Source organism: Zootoca vivipara, chromosome 9, assembly GCF_965207765.1.
Source record: "Zootoca vivipara chromosome 9, rZooViv2.hap1.1, whole genome shotgun sequence".
NCBI lineage: Eukaryota > Metazoa > Chordata > Lepidosauria > Squamata > Lacertidae > Zootoca > Zootoca vivipara.
This window is the reverse complement of record NC_142592.1, coordinates 269,371-289,961: the sequence shown is the minus strand read 5'-3', so window position 1 is coordinate 289,961 and position 20,591 is coordinate 269,371. Positions and strand designations below refer to the sequence as shown.

At 39.2% G+C, this 20,591-nt stretch overlaps 1 protein-coding gene and 1 pseudogene across 7 annotated transcripts in view; both read right to left on the bottom strand.

The window, feature by feature from the left end:
• Positions 1-26: 26 nt before the first annotated feature.
• The window catches only part of INTS13 (integrator complex subunit 13), a 26,709-nt gene continuing 6,144 nt past the window's right edge, over positions 27-20,591 (bottom strand). For 4 of the 7 annotated variants that reach the window (XM_060279470.2, XM_035127290.3, XM_035127288.3 and 1 more), the window contains exons 4-18: positions 19,304-19,506; positions 18,617-18,697; positions 17,518-17,608; positions 16,637-16,765; positions 16,473-16,496; positions 14,614-14,698; positions 13,529-13,618; positions 12,819-12,908; positions 9,578-9,756; positions 6,190-6,360; positions 5,241-5,395; positions 4,306-4,536; positions 3,216-3,355; positions 2,594-2,729; positions 27-1,639 (exon numbers count right to left, since the gene is read on the bottom strand). In XM_060279470.2, the coding sequence (XP_060135453.1) occupies positions 1,600-1,639; positions 2,594-2,729; positions 3,216-3,355; positions 4,306-4,536; positions 5,241-5,395; positions 6,190-6,360; positions 9,578-9,756; positions 12,819-12,908; positions 13,529-13,618; positions 14,614-14,698; positions 16,473-16,496; positions 16,637-16,765; positions 17,518-17,608; positions 18,617-18,697; positions 19,304-19,506 (1,845 nt within the window). In that variant the 3' untranslated portion in view covers positions 27-1,599. The remainder of the gene's footprint in view (positions 1,640-2,593; positions 2,730-3,215; positions 3,356-4,305; positions 4,537-5,240; positions 5,396-6,189; positions 6,361-9,577; positions 9,757-12,818; positions 12,909-13,528; positions 13,619-14,613; positions 14,699-16,472; positions 16,497-16,636; positions 16,766-17,517; positions 17,609-18,616; positions 18,698-19,303; positions 19,507-20,591) is intronic. The other 3 variants (XM_088676799.1, XM_088676797.1, XM_088676798.1) reach the window with 1 other exon arrangement.
• LOC118091604 (U6 spliceosomal RNA) lies at positions 2,369-2,469 on the bottom strand (annotated as a pseudogene).

The following is a 20,591-nucleotide window of genomic DNA, read 5'->3' as shown; positions in this document are numbered from 1 at the left end:
CTCACACAATTCAGGACCAGAAATCATTTCCCATCTAAGAAGTTTGGTTTTTTAATACCTGAACCATAGCCTATTTCTGAATAATAGATTACAATTCACCGTAATTTAACATGCTGAAATGGCTGCTAGCTAAAGAATCAAATCTGATGCCAAATTCAGAAGTGTCTGAGCTCAAAATCCAGGAAGGAGCCAGAGTGTTGATTTTTGGCTCGACCAAGTGCTTTTAACAACCAGCAAAAAGTAGTTGAAACAGCAGGGGGTGGTTTTAATTTAGAAATAAACATCACCAACAAAAAAATGGATTAGACATATAACATTTTTTTTTTGTTCTCATGCTTCCCTCTCCCATCACCCCACAATTCAAAAGCTGTGCTGGCCAATAAGGAGTTGCAATCGAGAATACTATCTTTGTATACAAAGCACAAAAGAATGCTATCTTTATAGCTTTCACAGTGTTGCAGGGCTACTTTTCCTTCTGTAGCAGATACTATCTCGGGTATTAGCTGTGATAGTTGGCAGGGTGTCTATTCTCCTTCACAACAGGGTTTTACTTAATGTATCAGTCTTCACAGCCACTATGCAGTAAGAGAACTAATGGAGAGAGTCCAGTGTGAAAAGGAGTGTACAAACACCCTGTAGCCATGTTGTCAATGAAACCAGTTTAGACTGAGGTTTCGTGTGCCATTCAATACACAAAAGATTATTTGCAGCCCTGTCTATAGCTTGTTGTTTAGTCGTTTAGTTGTGTCCGACTCTTCGTGACCCCATGGACCATAGCACGCCAGGCACTCCTGTCTTGCACTGCCTCCCGCAATTTGGTCAAACTGATGTTCGTAGCTTCGAGAACACTGTCCAGCCATCTTGTCCTCTGTCGTCCCCTTCTCCTTGTGCCCTCCATCTTTCCCAACATCAGGGTCTTTTCCAGGGAGTCTTCTCACTTCTCATGCTGTCTATAGCAATACATGTTTAAATTGCACACACTAACCCAAACAACTGATCAAGGACAATCATACTTAAATCTATATTTCTTATCATCTAGGACTGCTATAAGCAGTTCAGCATTTAGATAGCATGTAATTTACAGAATGTGCTTTATAATCTGTTTAGCCTCAAAACAACTGTGTGTGTTACCCTCAACTGCCCCTTCTTTAATGGAATTAAGAGCCCATTGTATAACATACGCAGACAGTTTATCACTGTTCTGTCATTAAAACCAAGACATTGTGTCCAACAACAAATGTGTTTATGCAGCACTCTCCTAAAGTACAGTCTCCTAAAAAGTTTTAATGTATTTAAAAGCACACCTGAAAACAAAACTCAGGTAAAAAAAATACTGTGTTTCTCCAGAGGGAATCAAAAACATTTTAAAATTCCTTTTTATAAAGACCTTACTATTAGTTGGAAATGAAGTCTTGCTTTATTTGATCCTAGAGTAAAAAGGGATTTGGGACAAATGATTTACACATTTATTGAGATTTTCTATTTTATAGAAAAGTGCTAAAAATAGGGGGGGAGACAATCAAAGCAACTTTGAATCAATTTGAATCAAGAATAAAATGTTTATGCAACATAACAAAATATAATTCGTAGATTCCATTTTCACTGCCGACTGGCTTTCCCATTTTCTGTTGCTTCCATTCTGAAACAAACAAACAAACAAATAAATATTGCCTTAAGAGTATTCTAGTAATTATTCCAAAAAATAAATAAATTTGGCATCCCCCCACCCCAGATTTTTTTATTTACAACAAAAGTGATTAGTATGTTTCAAAAATATTCAAGTGTTTTACAACAACCGCCTACAAACCTCTTCCAAACATATTGGCTTCAAATAGTTACATAGTCATACGAATGATCTCTTTGTGTGAAAGAGGGAGGCTGGGGTCATACCCTTTTCTTCCACACATATAAGACACTGTGTGATTAAACCCTATTTTATGAAAGCTAAACAGAAATCTAACATTCTTGCTCCTTTACAGTAGTTTCTAGTGTAAGGAGTGAATTATACAAACATATTGTGTCACTGTGGTATCCTGCCCAAGGCCTTCTGCCACTGTGGGGCAGTATATTTATTGTATGTTTATTACATATTTATTTACAGTGGTACCTCGGTTTACAAACACAATTAGTTCCGGAAGTCTGTACTTTGAAATATACTTAACCTGAAGCGAACTTTCCCACTGAAAGTAATGGAAAGTGGATTAAACTGTTCCAGACGGGTCCATGGAGTACTTAAACTGAAAATACTCAAACCGAGGCGTACTTAAACCAAGGTATCACTGTATATGTAAGTTGGATGGAATATTAATTGCCTCTGGTCTATTTTCTGGGAATCCTGCAACGTGTTTAAGTTTTTACTCTGCTAACTATATGCTGGAATCTGCTCTGGATCAGATTGTGCAGGGGCCATGCTAATCTTCTCTGTATCGTTAAATACAATTTTAGTATATGTGCTGCCAAAGCGAGCACCTCTGGATCAATATTGAGTAGAATTCCATGACACTAATATCATTATAAATATGATATTCAATCAGTTTTTGGCTCGTAAAAAAAATAAATCACATCAAGTAACATGCTATTTAGTAGTACAAACCCATTCTCGTCTTTAAGATGTTGATATAACTCAGCTTTGTTGTTGACAGAGTTCAAGCGACCAGTAAATTCCTGGTGTTTCCTAGAATTTGCAGTATTAATTCTGTTGCTCCATAAAGACAGGAGAGAAACTGGCCCTAGGTTTGGTAAACACAATTTAAGTACATTCAAAAACTCATACAGCAAGCAGCATACATGTTACAGATACATGAACACAGCATTTCCTCTTTGTTCATATTTCACCAGCAGTGGATCCAGGATAAATAGCACCTTCATTTCTAACAGACCAGGGAATATCTAAAAGCAACTCACATTTTAATTCAGAGACAAAATCCAAAATTAAGCTCTATCAGTACCGGTACATTTTATCACAGGGACAACAGAGCCTCCAGACTTTCTTCAACCCAACTGGTTTCTCACAACCCTAGTTTCTCAATGAAAGTACAAAACAATAACAATTTCACTTCATAGCTAGGGCAGGGCAATCTGGAGCAGGTCGGACGCTCTGGTGCTGAGGCGCAGAGATTGCTCCGGCGCCCTCGCAGCGTTCTGGCTGGCTTCCGCGCGGCTTCACCGCGCAGCGCCCCACCTCCCAACCTATTTGGCAATTATTCTAAATCTACCTTTAGTTTTTTCAACAGTTGGGATTTCATCCACTGCAACAAGGGGCTTTTTGTTTGGTGGCTCAGGAGAATCAGGTGAATCTTTTATTACTTCTGCCTCTGCTAGTTCCTCTTTTTCACGATCTAATAAGCCTTTTAACCTGCGGAAATAAATAAATAAAATTACCACTGCAATTTCAATGCCAACAGTTCTGTTTTGTAAGTTGTGAGACAGTGATATTACCTAGAGAATCAAAGAATGGGCCAAAAACGCTGGAGACGTGTACTGAAAAGACATGCACTATTTAACAAACTATGTTGGGAATTAATTAGAATTAAATCTATGGACAGAAAATTACTACACTTCTGTTACTTTTGAAGCATGAATAACTACTTCATTTGTATTGTTTTTATTAAAGCCAGATTTGCTCTCTTTTAGTTTAAGCTTTCAGTTCCCAGTGTGTGTACACACATACACACTCATGAGGTAAGCACATTATGTTGCAGACAAATTGCAGAACACACATTCCACAAAAACTTATTGATACAGTGGTGCCTCGCTAGACGAATTTAATTCGTTCCACGGGTCTTTTCTTATAACGAAAAATTCGTCTAGTGAATCCCATAGGAATGCATTGATTTTTTTGGGATTTTTTTTTTTGCCCATAGGAATGCATTAATTGAATTTCAATGCATTCCTTTGGGAAACCGCGATTCACTAGACGAATTTTTCATAAAACGAATTCGTCTAGCGAGGCAACCTCTGCTCGAAAAATCCTTTCGTTAAGCGGAAATTTCATTAAGCAGGGCATTCGTTAAGCGAGGCACCACTGTACTTGGAACTAGCATGAACCTCAAGTAAAAAGTAAGGGCAGATGTAGCCTGGGTGTTCCCCTTGCTGATGGGGGGTTCTTGAACAATTTTTTAAAGATACTAATACTTTCTGGAGATCTCTCATTCCATGCTCTGGGCTTCATGCTAGAGTCTCATTGCAACAGGCCAGAATCAACTCTTTCTAATGGTGCTGAGACAAAGAAAATTGGCCTGTCACTCCTGCCATTTATATAAATATGAAACCTACAATAAAATTTTATCGGTACTGATAAAGCACCTTTCCGATTCCTGCCAGGATTTTTCTGGTTCATAGTCTTTTCCTGCTTTCTCTGACTTTTCTTCTTTTTCTTCTCTTTTCCTCCCCCGTTTCTTGCGCTCCTCTTCTTCAGGTGGTTTGCTTCTGCAAGCCAGAAGGCACTCCAAAACTCGCTGATGTTTATCCGAGTTGGCTATGTGCGCTCTAACAAGAGTCTCCAATTCATTCCACATGATCCTGTACTGTTCATCTCTATTGAAAAAGACAACACGATTTATCTACACAAATTCTCCAATCTCAAGTATCTAATTTAGCCTCACTTCTATTTTAAGACTTCTAGATTCATTTCAACAGTTTATTCTGGGATGGACAAACTTCTGAGTAGAGAAGAGAACGTACCTTCTAACCAGTAAAAAAAATAATTATTAATGCAATACCTTTGATGTATGTGGTGCATTGCACAGTAAATGGGCAAAAAGGAGAGGGGCAAGGGGGTAACTTCTGCTTTCGAAATATAATTTGAGTTAAATGTACCAGTCAGGGATTGTTCTAGCAGTGAGCATTCCCTGACAATCACAGAAGAGAGGCACCCTGGCTCAGGCAGCATCCTAGAGCCCTTACTGCAACCTCAGACAGGATGTCAGGGGGAGGGATCAGGAGAAGTGTGCAGCGGGGAGATGCCTCGCCCTTTTAAGTTCATGCCTGACTTAAGACATTCCAGGGTGCGCAGGCACAAAGGGAGGAGGGCAGGAATCCCACGCTTACTATGCTGGGGGAGGAGCAGACGCCAGGCATTGGGAGAATCTTCGTCAGACTGATTGGACATGTATTCTTGATACTGAATCACATTGTGAATATCAGGCAAAATAAAAGCCTTAAAGACAGAATGGCTGTGGTACTAGTTTCTCAGAAGTAGCCAAACAAGGACTGTGACAGTACCAAAAAGTCATATTTACCTTTTAGGACCCTTTCCTCTTGTTCCAACTGTTGATATTGGCAGTGGGTCATTTTTTCTTTCCATGTCTACTAAATTGTAAATTGTTTTCTGACAATTGAGGACATCTTCATCTGTCAATGCTTCCTTCACAATAACACTGGCCAATGGCACTACCTACGAGAAGAAGAAAAAACACAGGTGCTCTTCATGAACACAAGAAAAGCCTGCTGAATCAGGCCCATCTAGTCCAGCATTCTGTTCTCACAGTGAACAAGCAGGTGCCTGTGGGGAAATCTGCAACCAGGGCCCAATGTGGTTTCCACCAACTGGTATTCTGAAGCCTCCAATTGTGAAGACAGAGCAACTCCATCATGGAGAGCCTTATCCCTCCATGAACTTGATGCCAGTGAAATCATTATTACCAGTTTATGCTGACGAGTTAACAATGCAAGTAACCAGCAGGAAGCCATCAATTGGTTTTATTAAGACACCCAGATTCATTCCATCTAATAGCTCAGTAGTGCCTTTGTGCTGACAAAAGTGGAGCCAAAATGGGTTCGAGGAAGAGTCAGCTTGCTTGGAGGAACCTCAGGTTTTAAAAAAGTATCAATAATAATGATAATAAAATCATTAAGAGGGGTCAATCTCTCCCTGAAACAAAACAGCTCAAATAGCACTGAATATGTTCAGTGAACCCTAGAAACCACACAATACCAGAAGGGGAAAATATCCCTGAAAACGTTGGGGAGGGGTGGTAGAAAGAAGAGTGAACTAGATTGCCTAAGCCCCTAAAAAGCTTAAGAGTATTCTTGTTAAGGGCTGAGGAGATACTGTAACATTTTGAAAGTACCATGTGTATAGATTAATATTAAGCAAACATTAAATGCATTCCCAACCATATTTACTGCCTATTTCCAAGTAAAATGTGGCTTAGGCCTGGGATTGAAAAACAATCCATAGTCACCTACTGCTTGCATGTTGAATATAGTAGTCTGTGAGATGATCATGGGCCAGTAGCGAGTATGCTTCTCTAGTTGATCTTTGGCTCGCTCCAAGGGAATCTCAAAACTTTCATCACTCTTGTATCTGGGTTCCAGAAAAGGAGTAAGCCTGTTTTCCCTCATAAATTCACCAAAATCCTAAATAAGCAAACAATGTAAAATGAGATTTTTTCCTAACATTTCATGATTACTGCTCAATTATAATATCCCGTCTGATCCTCATACAGTATATTACATGCAATTTAGCTTAAACAGGCTTTCTTAGTGTTCAATATCTTACAGTTGTTACCAACAGGGAAAGTTTAGCTGCACAAAGTTTTAAAAAGTTTTGAAACATTCACACGTTGCTTAAAATATTAACCAGAATTTTTTTTAATGAAGCCATTTCAGATCCTGTTAAACGTTGTTCAAGATTCAAGCAACACCTATTTAAAGCTGGAATCACATGGCACAAAATGGCACAGTGAAGAAGAAAAGTTGTGTTTTGTGAGCTTCAGAGGGGATGTTGTTGACTGGAATTTCTTGAAGTACTGTACAGTGGTACCTTGGTTTATTAACTTAATCCGTTCCAGAAGTCTGTTCTTAAACCAAGGTGTGCTTTCCCATAGCAGCGGGGGACCCAATTTACAAATGGAACACACTCAACATGTGCTTCCAAGGCAAAGTTCACAAACCAAAACACCTACTTCTGGGTTTGCAGTGTTCTTAATCCAAGTTGTTCATAAACTAAGCAGTTCTTAAACCAAGGTACCACTGTATAGTTAATTTTGAACCAATCAGTTATTCCATATCCAGTTCTAACTGTAGCTTCTTGTCCCACATAGAGATTTCTCAGGAGACAGATGAGGTGATCAGGCACTCCCATTTCTTTAAGAACTTGCCATAGTTTGCTGTGGTCGACACAGTCAAATGCTTTTGCGTAGTCAATGAAGCAGAAGTAGATGTTTTTCTGGAACTCTCTAGCTTTCTCCATAATCCAGCGCATGTTTGCAATTTGGTCTCTGGTTCCTCTGCCCCTTTGAAATCCAGCTTGCACTTCTGGGAGTTCTCGTTCCACATACTGCTTAAACATGCCTTATAGAATTTTAAGCATAACCTTGCTAGTGTGTGAAATGAGCGCAATTGTGCATCCTTTGGCACTGCCCTTTATTGGGACTGGGATGTAGACTGAGCTTCTCTGGCCACTGCTGAGTTTTCCAAACTTGCTGGCATATTGAGTGTATACCTTAACAACAACATCTTTTAAAAATTTAAATAGTTTCAGTTGGAATATCATCACTTCCACTGGCCTTGTTATTAGCAGTGCTTTCTAAGGCCCATTTGACTTCACTCTCCAGGATGTCTGGCTCAAGGTCAGCAACCACACTACCTGGGGTGTACGAGACCTCCATATCTTTCTGGTATAATTCCTCTGCCACCTCTTCTTGATGTCTTCTGCTTCTGTTAGGTCATTTCCACTTTTGTCCTTTATTATGGTAATCTTTGTACGAAATGTTCCTTTCATATCTCCAGTTTTCTTGAACAGATCTCTGGTTTTTCCCATTCTGTTGTTTTCCTCTCTTTTTTTTGCATTGCTCATTTAAGAAGGCCCTCTTGTTTCTCCCTGCTTTTTTGGAAATCTGCATTCGATTTCCTGTATCTTTCACTATCTCCCTCACATTTTGCCTGCCTTCTCTCCCCTGCTATTTGTAAGGCCTCATTGGACAGCCACTTTGCTTTCTTGCATTTCCTTTTCATTGGGATGGTTTTCGTTGCTGCCTCCTGTATAATGTTACGAGCCTCCATCCATAGTTCTTCAGGCACTCTGTCCACCAAATCTAAATCCTTAAACCTGTTCCTCACTTCCACTGTGTATTCACAAGGGATTTGATTTAGATTGTGTCTTACTGGTCCAGTGGTTTTTCCTACTTTCTTCAGTTTAAGCTGGAATTTTGCTATAAGAAGCTGATGTTCTGAACCACAGTCAACTCCAGGTCTTGTTTTTGCTGACTGTATAGAGCTTCTCCATCTTTGGCTGCAGAGAATATAATCAATCTGATTTTGATGCTGCCCATCTGGTGATGTCCATGTGTAGAGTCGTCTCTTGTGTTGTTGGAAAAGAGTGTTTGTGATGACCAGCTTGTTCTCTTGACAGAACTCTATTAGCCTTTGCCCTGCTTCATTTTGAACTCCAAGGCCAAACTTGCCAGTTATTCTTTTCATCTCTTGATTCCCTACTTTAGCATTCCAATCCTCTATACTGAGAAGAACATCCTTCTTTGGAGTCATTTTTAGGTGTTGTAAGTCATCATAGAATTGGTCAATTTCACTTTCTTCAGCACCGGTAGTTGGTGCATAAACTTGGATTACTGTGATGTTAAAAGGTCTGCCTTGGATTCGTATCAAGATCATTCTATCATTTTTGAGATTGCATCCCAGTACAGCTTTTGCCACTCTCTTGTTGACTATGAGGGCCACTCCATTTCTTTTACGCGATTCTTGCCCACAGTAGTAGATATGGTCCTCCGAACTGAATTCGCCCATTCCCGTCCATTTTAGTTCACTGATGCCCAGGATGTCAATATTTATTCTTGCCATCTCATTTTTGACCACATCCAGCTTACGAAGCTTCATGGTTCTTACATTCCAGGTTCCTATGCAATACTTTACAGCATTGGACTTTCCTTTCGCTTCCAGGCATATCCGCAACTGAGTGACCTTTCGGCTTTGGCCCAGCCGCTTCATCAGCTCTGAATCTACTTGTACTTGTCCTCCGCTCTTCCTCAGTAGCATGTTGGACGGCTTCCGACCTGAGGGGCTCATCTTCCAGCGTCATAACTTTTATATGCCTGTTGTCTTTGTCCATGGAGTTTTCTTGGCAGGGATACTGGAGTGGCTTGCCAGTTCCTTCTCCAGGTGGATCATGTTTAGTCAAAACTCTCCACTATGACCTGTCCATCTTGGGTGGCCCTGCACGGCATAGCTCATACCGTAGCTTCTCTGAGTTATTTGAGCCCCTTCACCACGACAAGGCAGTGATCCATGAAGGAGATAATAGACCCAAATCAGTTTAAAAACCAACCATTTATTGCTTGCCCAGATCCCACATAAAAAAACCTGTTGGTGGCCCCAATTTCAACCCAGGGGAATGAAAACTAAGGTTGCCTTCAAAGTCCAGGTTATTTGTCATTCCTCAAAGGAGAAATTAATCAGTTTCCCTTTTTCTTGAAATTTCTTGAAAAGTAGACCCAGCTTACTTTTTAGCTGTCCCTTGATTATAAGCTCCCCTCTGTGACATTAATACAAGGTTCCTGCCTAGCTTTTGTGGCTGTGAGAGGATAATGGTTTAAAGAAAAAATACATAGAAGACATTTACTGTAATCCTGTAGTCTGTGACTCTACCACCACATCCTTCACTAATTGAAGGAGGATCTTCCAGAATGGATCGAGAACTGCTTAGAACATGCAGAAAAATCTCTCCTCCATGGCTACTAAGCATATGACTAATTACTTTAGAGCCAGACTTCCGTGGTTGCTCCAACAACACAGAACGACCTATCGAAAGAGAAATTGCTTCATTAGTTATCTAGCTTTAAAATTCTACAAGATACCTGGTTATCCAGTTGTATTTTTAAAAAGGACATAAAATATTTGTAGGAAAGGACATTTTCATTTGCTTACATTATTAAAAATTTTTTTGCCTACTTTCTGAAATTGATCCCATCCCACCCACCCCTCTTTCTCCTGCCTCCTGCTTGCCCATCCCACCCCTTAGAAGCCAAGTGGAAGCTGACCAAGAATGTCCTTGAGCTAGAAGAAGCTAGTAGATTATGCAAGCACAAATTGCATTTTAAAACAAATATTTATATCAATCACTTGCTGGAAAAGTAAACTTAAAGCTTTGGAAATTGTGTCTTAAGAGTGGCAAGCATTATGTTGAAATTAAAATACAGTGGTGCCTTGCAAGACTAAATTAATTCGTTCCACGAGTCGCTTCATCTTGCGGTAATTTCGTCTTGCGAAGCGCGGTTTGCCGCGGCAAAAAAACCCCCGCAAAAAATCGTCTTGCGAAGCATAGCCATAGAAAACTTCATCTTGCGAGTCACCAAAAACTATTTACCGACTATTTACATTTGCCGACTATTTACATCTTGCGAGTTTTTCATTGCGCGAGGCATTCGTCTTGCGAGGTACCACTGTAGTGGCATCAGTTATGTGGCATACACCTAAGCAGTTTAAATAACAACCTCTATCCCTAACGGTTCCTATCTCTGTCCTTGGTATTAAAATCAGGCTTGGTATTAACCCAGGAGCATCATTTTATATTTGTGTCTGTTTGGTACACTAGCAGAAGCCAATTTTGAAAAGCAGCTTATGGTTTGTCTGGAAGGTGTGGAGAAAAAAACACCTGCTTCAAGAAAACAAGAGTTGTATCGAACTAAACCCTTGTATGCAAAGAACAACTTCTGTGAGTGCAACTTAACTTTCCCTCCCTCTCTTCCCCATCTCCCTGGATTCCTCCCTAAACTTCAAGAGCTGATTGAGAATAGGGGTGAAGTTGCATTGTGCTTACAAAATTCCTTCAAGCATGCAGTGATTTAGTTGAATACAATCCTAACAATCACAAACTTAATTGTACAGCTCATGGCATCACGGCCAGAGTTTTTATTATTATTATTGAAGGTTTTCTTGGTTTACAAAGATATGTGCAATGTCTCTCATAACATTTGTACAAATCAGTTTCATTTGTTGAGACATTGGGAAGAAAAGGGGAGAAGAGGTAGATGGGGGGAGGGTGGGTGGGTTTGGGTGACAATGTTAATATGTGTGGGGGCTTTTGTCAGCGTCGCTTTTGTAAGTTCTCTGCTGTTCGCTTGTGTTCCTTTGGTGGTGAGAGGTGTTGGGGTTGGCCTAGGTCAGGATATGGTTGCTCCTTTGTGGTTGGCTGTGGTGGTCTTTGTTTTGTGTGTGAGTGGGGTGGGTGGGTGTTTTGGATCAGGTTAACCATATTGATTCGTATGCTGTTGGTGGATTTTTGTCATTGTCTTGTTGGGCTGTGTATGTGATAAAGGGGAGCCGTCTTCTTCTATTTGTCCCCGTATCAGTTTCAACTTATTGGTTAATTTTTCTAGTAAGGCTGTTTCCCATACTGTTTGGTACCATTGGTCCATGTTTACTTCTGACAGGTCTTTCCAGTGTCTGGTTATGGTGTTTCTGGTTGCTGAGAGTAAGTGGGTTATGAGTTCTTTGTGATGCAGGTGGGCATCATTGTCTTGGAAGATGTTTAGCAAGGCCAATTATGGGGTTATTTCTAATGTTTGCTGGGTTATTTTACGGTACATATTTCTCTAATGGTTGTTGTCCAGAATAGTTGGATTTTGTGGCATTCTCACCACATGTGGAAATATGTGCCTGTTGAGGTGCACCCTGTCCAGCATTTCGGTGAGGTTCCTGGGTGTATTAGCGCTTGTTTTCTTGGTGTTAGGTAACACCTATAGGTGATTTTCAGAGTGAGTTCTTTCCTATTTGCTGATATGGATTTAAAGGGGGGTTTAGACCACATTCTGGTCCATTGAGTGGGGTTAATCTCATATGCTATTTCATCTTCCCATTGTCTTTTGATTGTGTCTATGGCCAGAGTTCTTAACACAATGAGACATTTTCCACATTCAAATAATCAAGGAAATCCTACCAGAGACAAAAGCAAATCTTTTGTGGGAAGCAGCCCAAATTTTAGGCAAGGCAACATAGATATTGCAAGCAGAAGTTACACTTCCTGAATCTATGCAACTATCAAGAGTATAAATAAGCACTTGTATATTATTATATTATGTTCAGACAATATGACTGAATACAATGTTTCCATTTTGTAAAGCCCCAGCCAGGATGCTGTGTGTGTGTGTGTGTCTCAGGGGCACCAAGTATGGGGGGTTCTGGGTCCCTGAGGTATCGCAAGGCCTTGGACAGCATCCCCAAGGCCTTGAAGATGCTTTCTGAGGCCTTGTGAGAACCAGACTTCTGGTGCCACCGGAAGTCAGATTCGGACGTCTCGGAAGACCTCAGACACCATCTCTGAGGCCTCTTGCCTCAGAGATGCTTTCCGAGCTCATGTGAGGTCTCAGAACCTAACTTTGGGTACCACTGGAAGTCAGGTTCCGAGGCCGGAGGGCATGCGTGACATGATGATGTCACATTACGTGACGTCATCATGTCACACATGCTGGGCACCCATAACCAGGGGCCCAAGTTGGCTCCTCTGGTGTGTGTGTGTGTGTGTGCGCATGCACATGTGCACACATGTCCACACAACCAAAACTGATATTTGATCAGCTCAGTATCATTAAGGACAGTGGCTTGAAATGGAAGTCAAAGTATAGCCAACAGAAAGCACTACACAGCTGAGCAGTCAAATGCAAGAGCCTGCCAAATAATGGTATAATGTTGTACACTCCTATTCTCCTCTATACTTCAAGCAAGTTCCTTGGCTTGAGTGTACAGCACTCCAGAAGACTCACTAGGTTAGATTTCATATCGTGTAGTTCCGAGTTCAAACCTGAATCCAGAACAATTAAAATAATATATATATTTTTCTGAGTTTTTAGCAGAAAATATTTTACCATTAAGGAGAAAGTTGGTAAGGCAAGATGAAGGCCGACTATTTACATCTACAGGTGATATTCTGAAAGCTCCAGTACAATAATGAAGTTCTAAAGGGGGGGAGAGGAAGGGAAACTTTAGTTTGATTACAATACAGAAAAAAATACCTAATTCATAAAACAAACAAAAATTAAACACGATAGAATGTAATGAACATTAACCACACTGCAAAACAAAGCAAAACCTATATTGGTGGTAATGTAAGTGGTATAGAAGCAAAAGCAAACACTGATCTTCGTGCACACATACATGAAGTATATGCCATTCAATTGGGTACTAACAGGGGCTTTCATATGCTCCCCAGCACGATAATAGCTTCTAAGTGTATATGGTTCATTTTTGCACATCCTTCAACATCGTTTTGAGATGACGCTTTCATATAAGCTCACATATTCTCCATTCAACACTCATTAACCGCAGTGTATATCTGATCATTTTAAGTTATTTTGACACCCCCCCTCTTTAATTAAAGCTCGCACAATTATAGCTAAGTCATGAAACAAAGATCAAACTGTCATATTTGAAATGAAATAATTTGGCACAGGTCTCCTGACTATGTGCAATGCATGATCAACGAAAAACAGCAAGGTGGAGGAAAAGAAGAAGCAATATTGTTAGCCTTATGCAGTTCATGGACATATCTGAGAGAGAGAGAGAAAAGGGGACCTACCAACACTGTTTGTTCTTGGTGTACACCATTTTAAAGTTACAGTTTCTTTTAATGTACCTTCTTTGCTACTACCACCCATATGATTATCACCTGCAAAACACATTTGGGATAAATGTAACTACGCAATTTAGTAAAACACAGAAAGTAATATAAGTCAATATACAATAGCATATGAATATCACATCCTATTACTTTGCCTATCACCTTGTTGGTGATTAACTCTTTCAAATCCATTGAAACTCTGCCCTAGAACTGCTATATCATACCTTCTATACCTGTAATTATGTACATAACAGCATAATTCAGGCAACCCGTGTGCCTTCCATTGTTGGGTATCAACCCTGAATTGATACAGTTGGGACCAGAGAGGGTCTTCTCCCCTAACCTTATACTGTATACAGCATTAATGTCGCACATCGAACGTAACAAATCTGTACAAAAGACTATGACCTGCAAATAGAGACAATGCACATACTTTTGTAACCCAAGAAAATCTTTAATAAAAAAAAATATACAAACAAACAATAAGCGGAGTTCTGCTCAGTAAATAGAGCTTTCCCACCTCTTCTTCCTACATCAGCCTTTTAGATCCCAGCAAAGAAGCCATTCCCAACAGTTGGGAACCCTTGGAACAACACGGGATATGGAGCTGAAGATGGGCAATTGGACGAGGGTTTTTGCTTGTGCCAGAAGCTCTATGGAAGTTAACCAATACCCTGTTTCTCATATTTTAAGACATACCCATAAAATAAGATATAGCAGGATTTTTAAGCATTCAAGGAATATAAGCCATACCCCGAAAATAAGACATAATGATAGGTGCAGCAGCAATGCTGGCCGCGGCAGGAGGAGGAGGAAAAAAATAAGACATCCCTTGAAAATAAGCCATAGTGTGTTTTTTTGAGGAAAAAATAAATATAAGACATGTCTTATAATATGAGAAACACGGGTAAGCTTTCAAAAATCATAAATTCTAAAAGCAGCCCCAAAATACAAAACAGCCTTAATATCCACAGTTGTAACTATATTATATCTCAGATTATATTATTATGCTGTATATTATCTATATTATTTGTTCTACTCACCACTTTTTAAAAAGTCTACGTGTGCTTCCTTGTGATGAAGTAGTTCCACATCATAATTGGCAGATGTATTGGCATGCTGCTCCTCCTTTTAAAGAAACACACACACACACACACACACGTGTGTGTGTGAAAGAAGATTAGGTTAAAAAAGAAACAAAAGAATACAAGGATAATTTTATGTTTTGCCTTTCAATATAAGACTGCAAAAGGAAAAAGAACACTTATACATGAAAGCGTTAATGAGTTGGAATTGAGGAAATTTATTGAGTTATTGACTTCTTTAACGATCTAGCAGCTTATAATCATAAACAGAACAATCTTATGCATGTTTTCTCTAAAGTCAATCCCACTGTGTTTAATGAGGCTTACTCCCAGTAAGCACACATGCTTGGATCCTTCAATTACTTTATTTATATTACTTTTTATAAATAACTACAATGAATGTTCAAAATCCGATGCCAATGTGAGTTCATTCTATAGCCTTGTCCTTGTTTATTTCTACACATAAAATTAAGTAGGAATGCAATATAAAAACCGATCCAATACCCACTTCCATTCAGAGATAAGTTATCCAACAGGGAAGCATTTTCATTTCATAAGCAATGAACAGTAATTATGATTATAACACCACCATCAGCAAGTGTAGCCATTTCTCATTTTATGGGGATTTCTTTCACTTCAGGTTAGGAAGAGAAACCACACATAGTCTTATCTGGCTTCCACAGCTGGATTAGCAGCTACTATGGTTCAAACTGCATGCATAAGGGTAAAAAGATAAAAGGAAACAGCAACTTTTAAATAGTTGAGGCAGATTAGCAAACACCACATATGGCAGATTAGCAAAAGAAATTCACTAGGACTTGTTTTTGAATAAATAATACAAAGGGAACCCAACATATATACTATTACTAGAAACAACAAAAGGCAAGAAGAGAAAGCATAGCAGCAGCACACAGGTCAGTAAGTTGCAAACAAGGTATTTGCAAACGCAAAACATTGTATGCGATGGTTCACTGAAGTTTAATTCAAATGGCCAGGGTGCATCATTCACACACAAAATGTAACTGCTGCTTTAGGCTACACAATCCAGGCAGTACAATTAATGTTCAGCAAAACCAACAACCACCACACACAAACCCCACTGTTTATTAGTGTTACAATGCTTTTCCTTTTGTGCATTCTTTTAACCAATACAAATACTGAATATGTTCTTTCCAAATAGTGCTCAATTACAACATGTAATTGAAATTTCAGGCTAAGAAGGATGACAGGTTTCTCCAATGGCCACTGCAGGGCCAAGTAAGGCCAATAATAAAAGGAACCCCCCCCCCCCACTAGGGCTGCAATCCTAAACATGCTTACTAGGGAGTAAGCCCCTATGAACACAGTGAGATATACTTCTGAGTAAACATGCATAGGATTACACTAAGTATTAGTAGGGAGAATGTCAAAGCCAGGTAAACGGCCACATTTTTTAAAATATCTCATCAAAATTGTTTTCCTGTTTCTACCTTTCCTGCTGAAATAGCACTAAATTGCTTGGGATTTATTTATTTTTTTAACTCCCGTGTGTTTCTTCTACTTGTTACAAACACCTTTATGTTGGAAGGAATGCATGGAAATGACACAGAGGAAAGAAAGGCTCACTATGCCACTAAAATGCACAAGGGGCAGAAATTTCTAACACATGTATTAAAAACAAAAGAATCACAGACAAAGTAATTTGAAGCTAACTAGATTACATTTATGTACATTTATGTAAAATAAAGGAAAACAAATACTACTTTCATATTTGAATGAATTGCTGAAAAGTCATTTGTTCTGTGATCCTTTTTTTCTCCTTCATAAAATTTACTAACCTGGTCACAGACATTGAATGTGGGCTAATAAAAAACAGAAAAAATATGATATGGAGAGAAAAAAACAAATGTAAAAATATCATTAAATAAACATTAAAACCATTAAGCAAATTTAAAAGAAACGGTGCAGCTACTTCAGCACAGAGCTGCTGACACAACCTTACCTTCATGGGGATGTTAGTTATAGTGGTTGAAGCCAGATCAAAATGCTGCTGTACTAAAACATTCAGTCTGGTGGCCAGATGCCGTCCAGCCCGAACACTATGTACTTCGCTGGTTAAGACAGGAGAGAGCTTTTTAAAAAAAGACAAATACACACATACACACACAGAATTCTCAGTAGCAGCAATTATGGCATGGCAGCATATACTTCAGTAAGAACATCTAGATAGACACAGGAAATTTTGTATCTAGTGAATGACCAATCTGTTAAAATGTATAATCTTATATTCACAGATAAATCTCTGAAAATGTGGTCCTACTCTTTTATATAATATATTCTCTGCAACTATACCCTCTTCCAGGAGTCACTCATTCACACAGATCCCATTCACGTGAAGTTCTCATTGTCAGATTGGTGAAGGATAGCCAACCTCTTTAGCCCAAGAAGTTTCTGACAGATAGTATAAAAGCATGGAATAAAATCCTGGATTATCTGAAACCCAGCTTTACATATTACAGTAATCCCACAATTTATGCACTTTTAACTTCTGTGCATTCAGCTTTATGTGCTTGGCAAATAAAAACAAAAAAAAATTTTTTAAGAGGCTGGAAAGGGCATCCAGGAAAAAAGACTCTGGCAATCCCACCCGCCATTTAACCCAATGTGTCTTGATTTTGGTTTTAGGAACGATCTCCAGAACGTAATGCCAACGTAAATTGTGGGCTCTGTGTGCTAGAGGATTTATTTTACTCTCCTACAGTAACAACACTTTCCCATTAACAAAAAATATTTAATTTTACATGTATGCAGCATAAACACTGAGATAAAATTCTAAACACACAAAGTGCTATATAAAGTAATGCCGTAATTAAAAAGCCTTACCTCTTTTTTAAGATGATCCGACACAAGACTTTCCTCACCAACAGGGTAAGTGTGAATTAAGACCAGCTCACATCTCTGGATCTGCATAAGGCTAAAATGCACAAAACATTCTGTTACCAAGCCAGTAATGCCACATCAACTGCACGATACCTAGCATTCAGAAACTTTTGATTTATTTCATGAATATGAAGCCAGACAAAAGCACTGGTTGTATTATAGTACAGTTAGCGCACACTGCAAATTTCAATTTCTTGATATACTTTCAGGATCACACTTCCATTTCCTGTAAGTAAAACACACAATTTAAATGTTAAAGATTTGTAACTTGTAATACGTAGATGGCCATGATGATGCCAGATATATTGTTTGTATGTGCCATTTGTAAGCCAAAAATGTTAACAAAAATGATTATGGCCTGCCCCATTTTTCTTGTCTGAACTTGTAAGTTGTTCAAATTCTCCCAAATAAGATAGCAACATGATTTCATGCAATATACTCTGTTGTTTCCATTAAGCCAGGAGTGTTTAGTGCAGTCTTTTAATAGAGAAGAGTCATCCCCAAATATAAGGTATCTTTGGGCTTTTGTTTGCTCAACTATTCCAGATGCTTTACACACAATCTGTTCCACTTTTTCTCACTAGCAAATACTTGACTGCCATATCTCACAATACATGGGGAATAGATTGGGCGTAGAGTACAAGATGCTTCTCACAATGCTTGTAAAATATGCTAATGAAAGGCGAAAATAAGGTTTTAGTAAAAACAAACTCCATGCAAGACACATTCATCCTTCTCTCACCTAGGAGCATAGGAATGCTGTCTTATAACTTCAGTCCACTGAACCATTTAATTCAGTAATATCTACATTGACTGCCAATGACTTTCTTAAGAGTTTCAGACAGAAACATCTCTTATCCCTTTCTAAAGATGCAAGGGATTAAACCAGGAAGCTTTTGCATGAAAAGCATGTGCTTTACACTGAGCCATGGCCCCTAAAGGTCTCACAAATTCCATTTTTAGCATCACAAATACAGAATTCAGTAAAATTATGTGTTCAAATGGAATAAGTATCCACAATGTTACTAGTCTGCATACTTACTGATCTGAATTAGCTGCTAGTTTGTTGTGTTCATGTATCGTTTCCTGGACAAACTCCTCAAGCATTCGTACATGGCTGTCACTGGAAAGGAGGACAACATTCATCTTAGAAAAAATTACTGAAAATCAACTTATGAGAAAATATGATAATTCATTTATTATTGCAACTGATATTTACAATGATGATACTGTAGTATTGTTATTCTAACTGCTACATTCTATAATTTTAGATAAAAACATTTTTAAGAACTTGAGGGCCATAGTTGTGTGCATACACATGAAAGCTTATACTCAAAATAAGTAAATTGTCCAGTAGCACCTTAGAGACCAGAACAAACTTAGTTGGTCTCTAAGGTGCTACTGGACTATTTATTTATTTATGTCTCTATTACGCAGTTTGCAGAATAGAAGTGCATTTCCCTCCTTATGAGGACAGCTAAGAGAGACAGGCGTTTGACAACTTACTCAAATTTTGGAATAGACACACGATGCTTGCCATGCTTTCTACTTCCACTCTACTCACCTCTGTAGCAACACAATGGCCACCGTCAGACTCTGATTATGAGTTAATTTTTCAGCAGTATTCCACCAATATATTAATATGCAAGAAGTCTTACAGGTAAAACAGAATCTAAAAAGCTTTGCTAAGTTATAAAATTGTTACATTAGTACATGAGATGCCACAAACCTCTTTGCGTTAGTAATACATATTATTCGTCCTCTGTTTCCAACACGGTCAGCATTCTCCATTAAGAGGGTTCGGGCCTCATGTTGGTATTCAGTAATTTTGCAGAGTGCCTCTACTGCTGCAACTAAGCCATGAAGTATACTGCAGCATTCAGGGTCTGCGCGAGGATTGGGAGGTCCAACAGCTGCTAAAGCGGCCATTAACTGATTAAAAAAAAGTTTTATTGCAATCCTAGTTCTTATTACTGAAGAGATCATATCACAAAAACAAGTTATTCCATACACAAAAGCACATTGACAAGAAAAGTTCCAGAAGTTTCCCCTGGAAACTTCAGGGACCCCTGACCATTAGGTCCTGTTGTGATCGACTCTGGGGTTGCGGCGCTCATCTCACGTTATTGGCCGAGAGAGCTGGCGTACAGCTTCCAGGTCATGTGGCCAGCATGACAAAGCCGCTTCTGGCAAACCAGAGCAGCACACGGAAACGCCGTTTACCTTCCCGCTGTCGTGGTACCTATTTATCTACTTGCACTTTGACGTGCTTTCGAACTGCTAGGTTGGCAGGAACTGGGACCGAGCAACGGGAGCTCACCCCATCACGGGGATTCAAACCACAGACCTTCTGATCGGCAAGCCCTAGGCTCAGTGGTTTAACCCACAGCGCCACCCGCATCCCACTATAAAGCATCTAGGTATATTATCCTCTTAAAATAACAATGCACATAGGTTTCCACACCTATCAGTCAATCACCCATTCCCACCACCCTTCTGAGTAATACCCCTCCCCACCCTCTCACTATATATAAAGATCTGGTGGCTTCTGTTTCAGTGTATCTGAAGAAGTGTGCATACACACGAAATCTCATACCAATGACAAACTTAGTTGGTCTCTAAGGTGCTACTGGAAGGAATTTTTTTAATTTTTTTTCGACTACGCCAGACCAACACAGCTACCTACCTGTAACTACATTTTATCTGTGTATGTCTACAAACAGCTAGATCATTAATCTCTAGGGATATAAACTGGTATGACCCCAAACAAACTCTTTTTCCATAAAGTGCCTAACCATGGCTTCTCAGAAGCAACTCCTAATGTTAATGGGGCTTATTCTTAGAGAAGTGGGGTTAAGATTGCAGCCATAGCCAATAAGAATGAAAAATCAATAGAACAAACACAATGAAACCCTGACCATCTTTAATACAAAAAAATTACTTCCCATTTAAAATTGTACTCTATAAATAACATTTTAGCCAATAACCCATATCAGATTTGTGCATGGCTGCTTTCC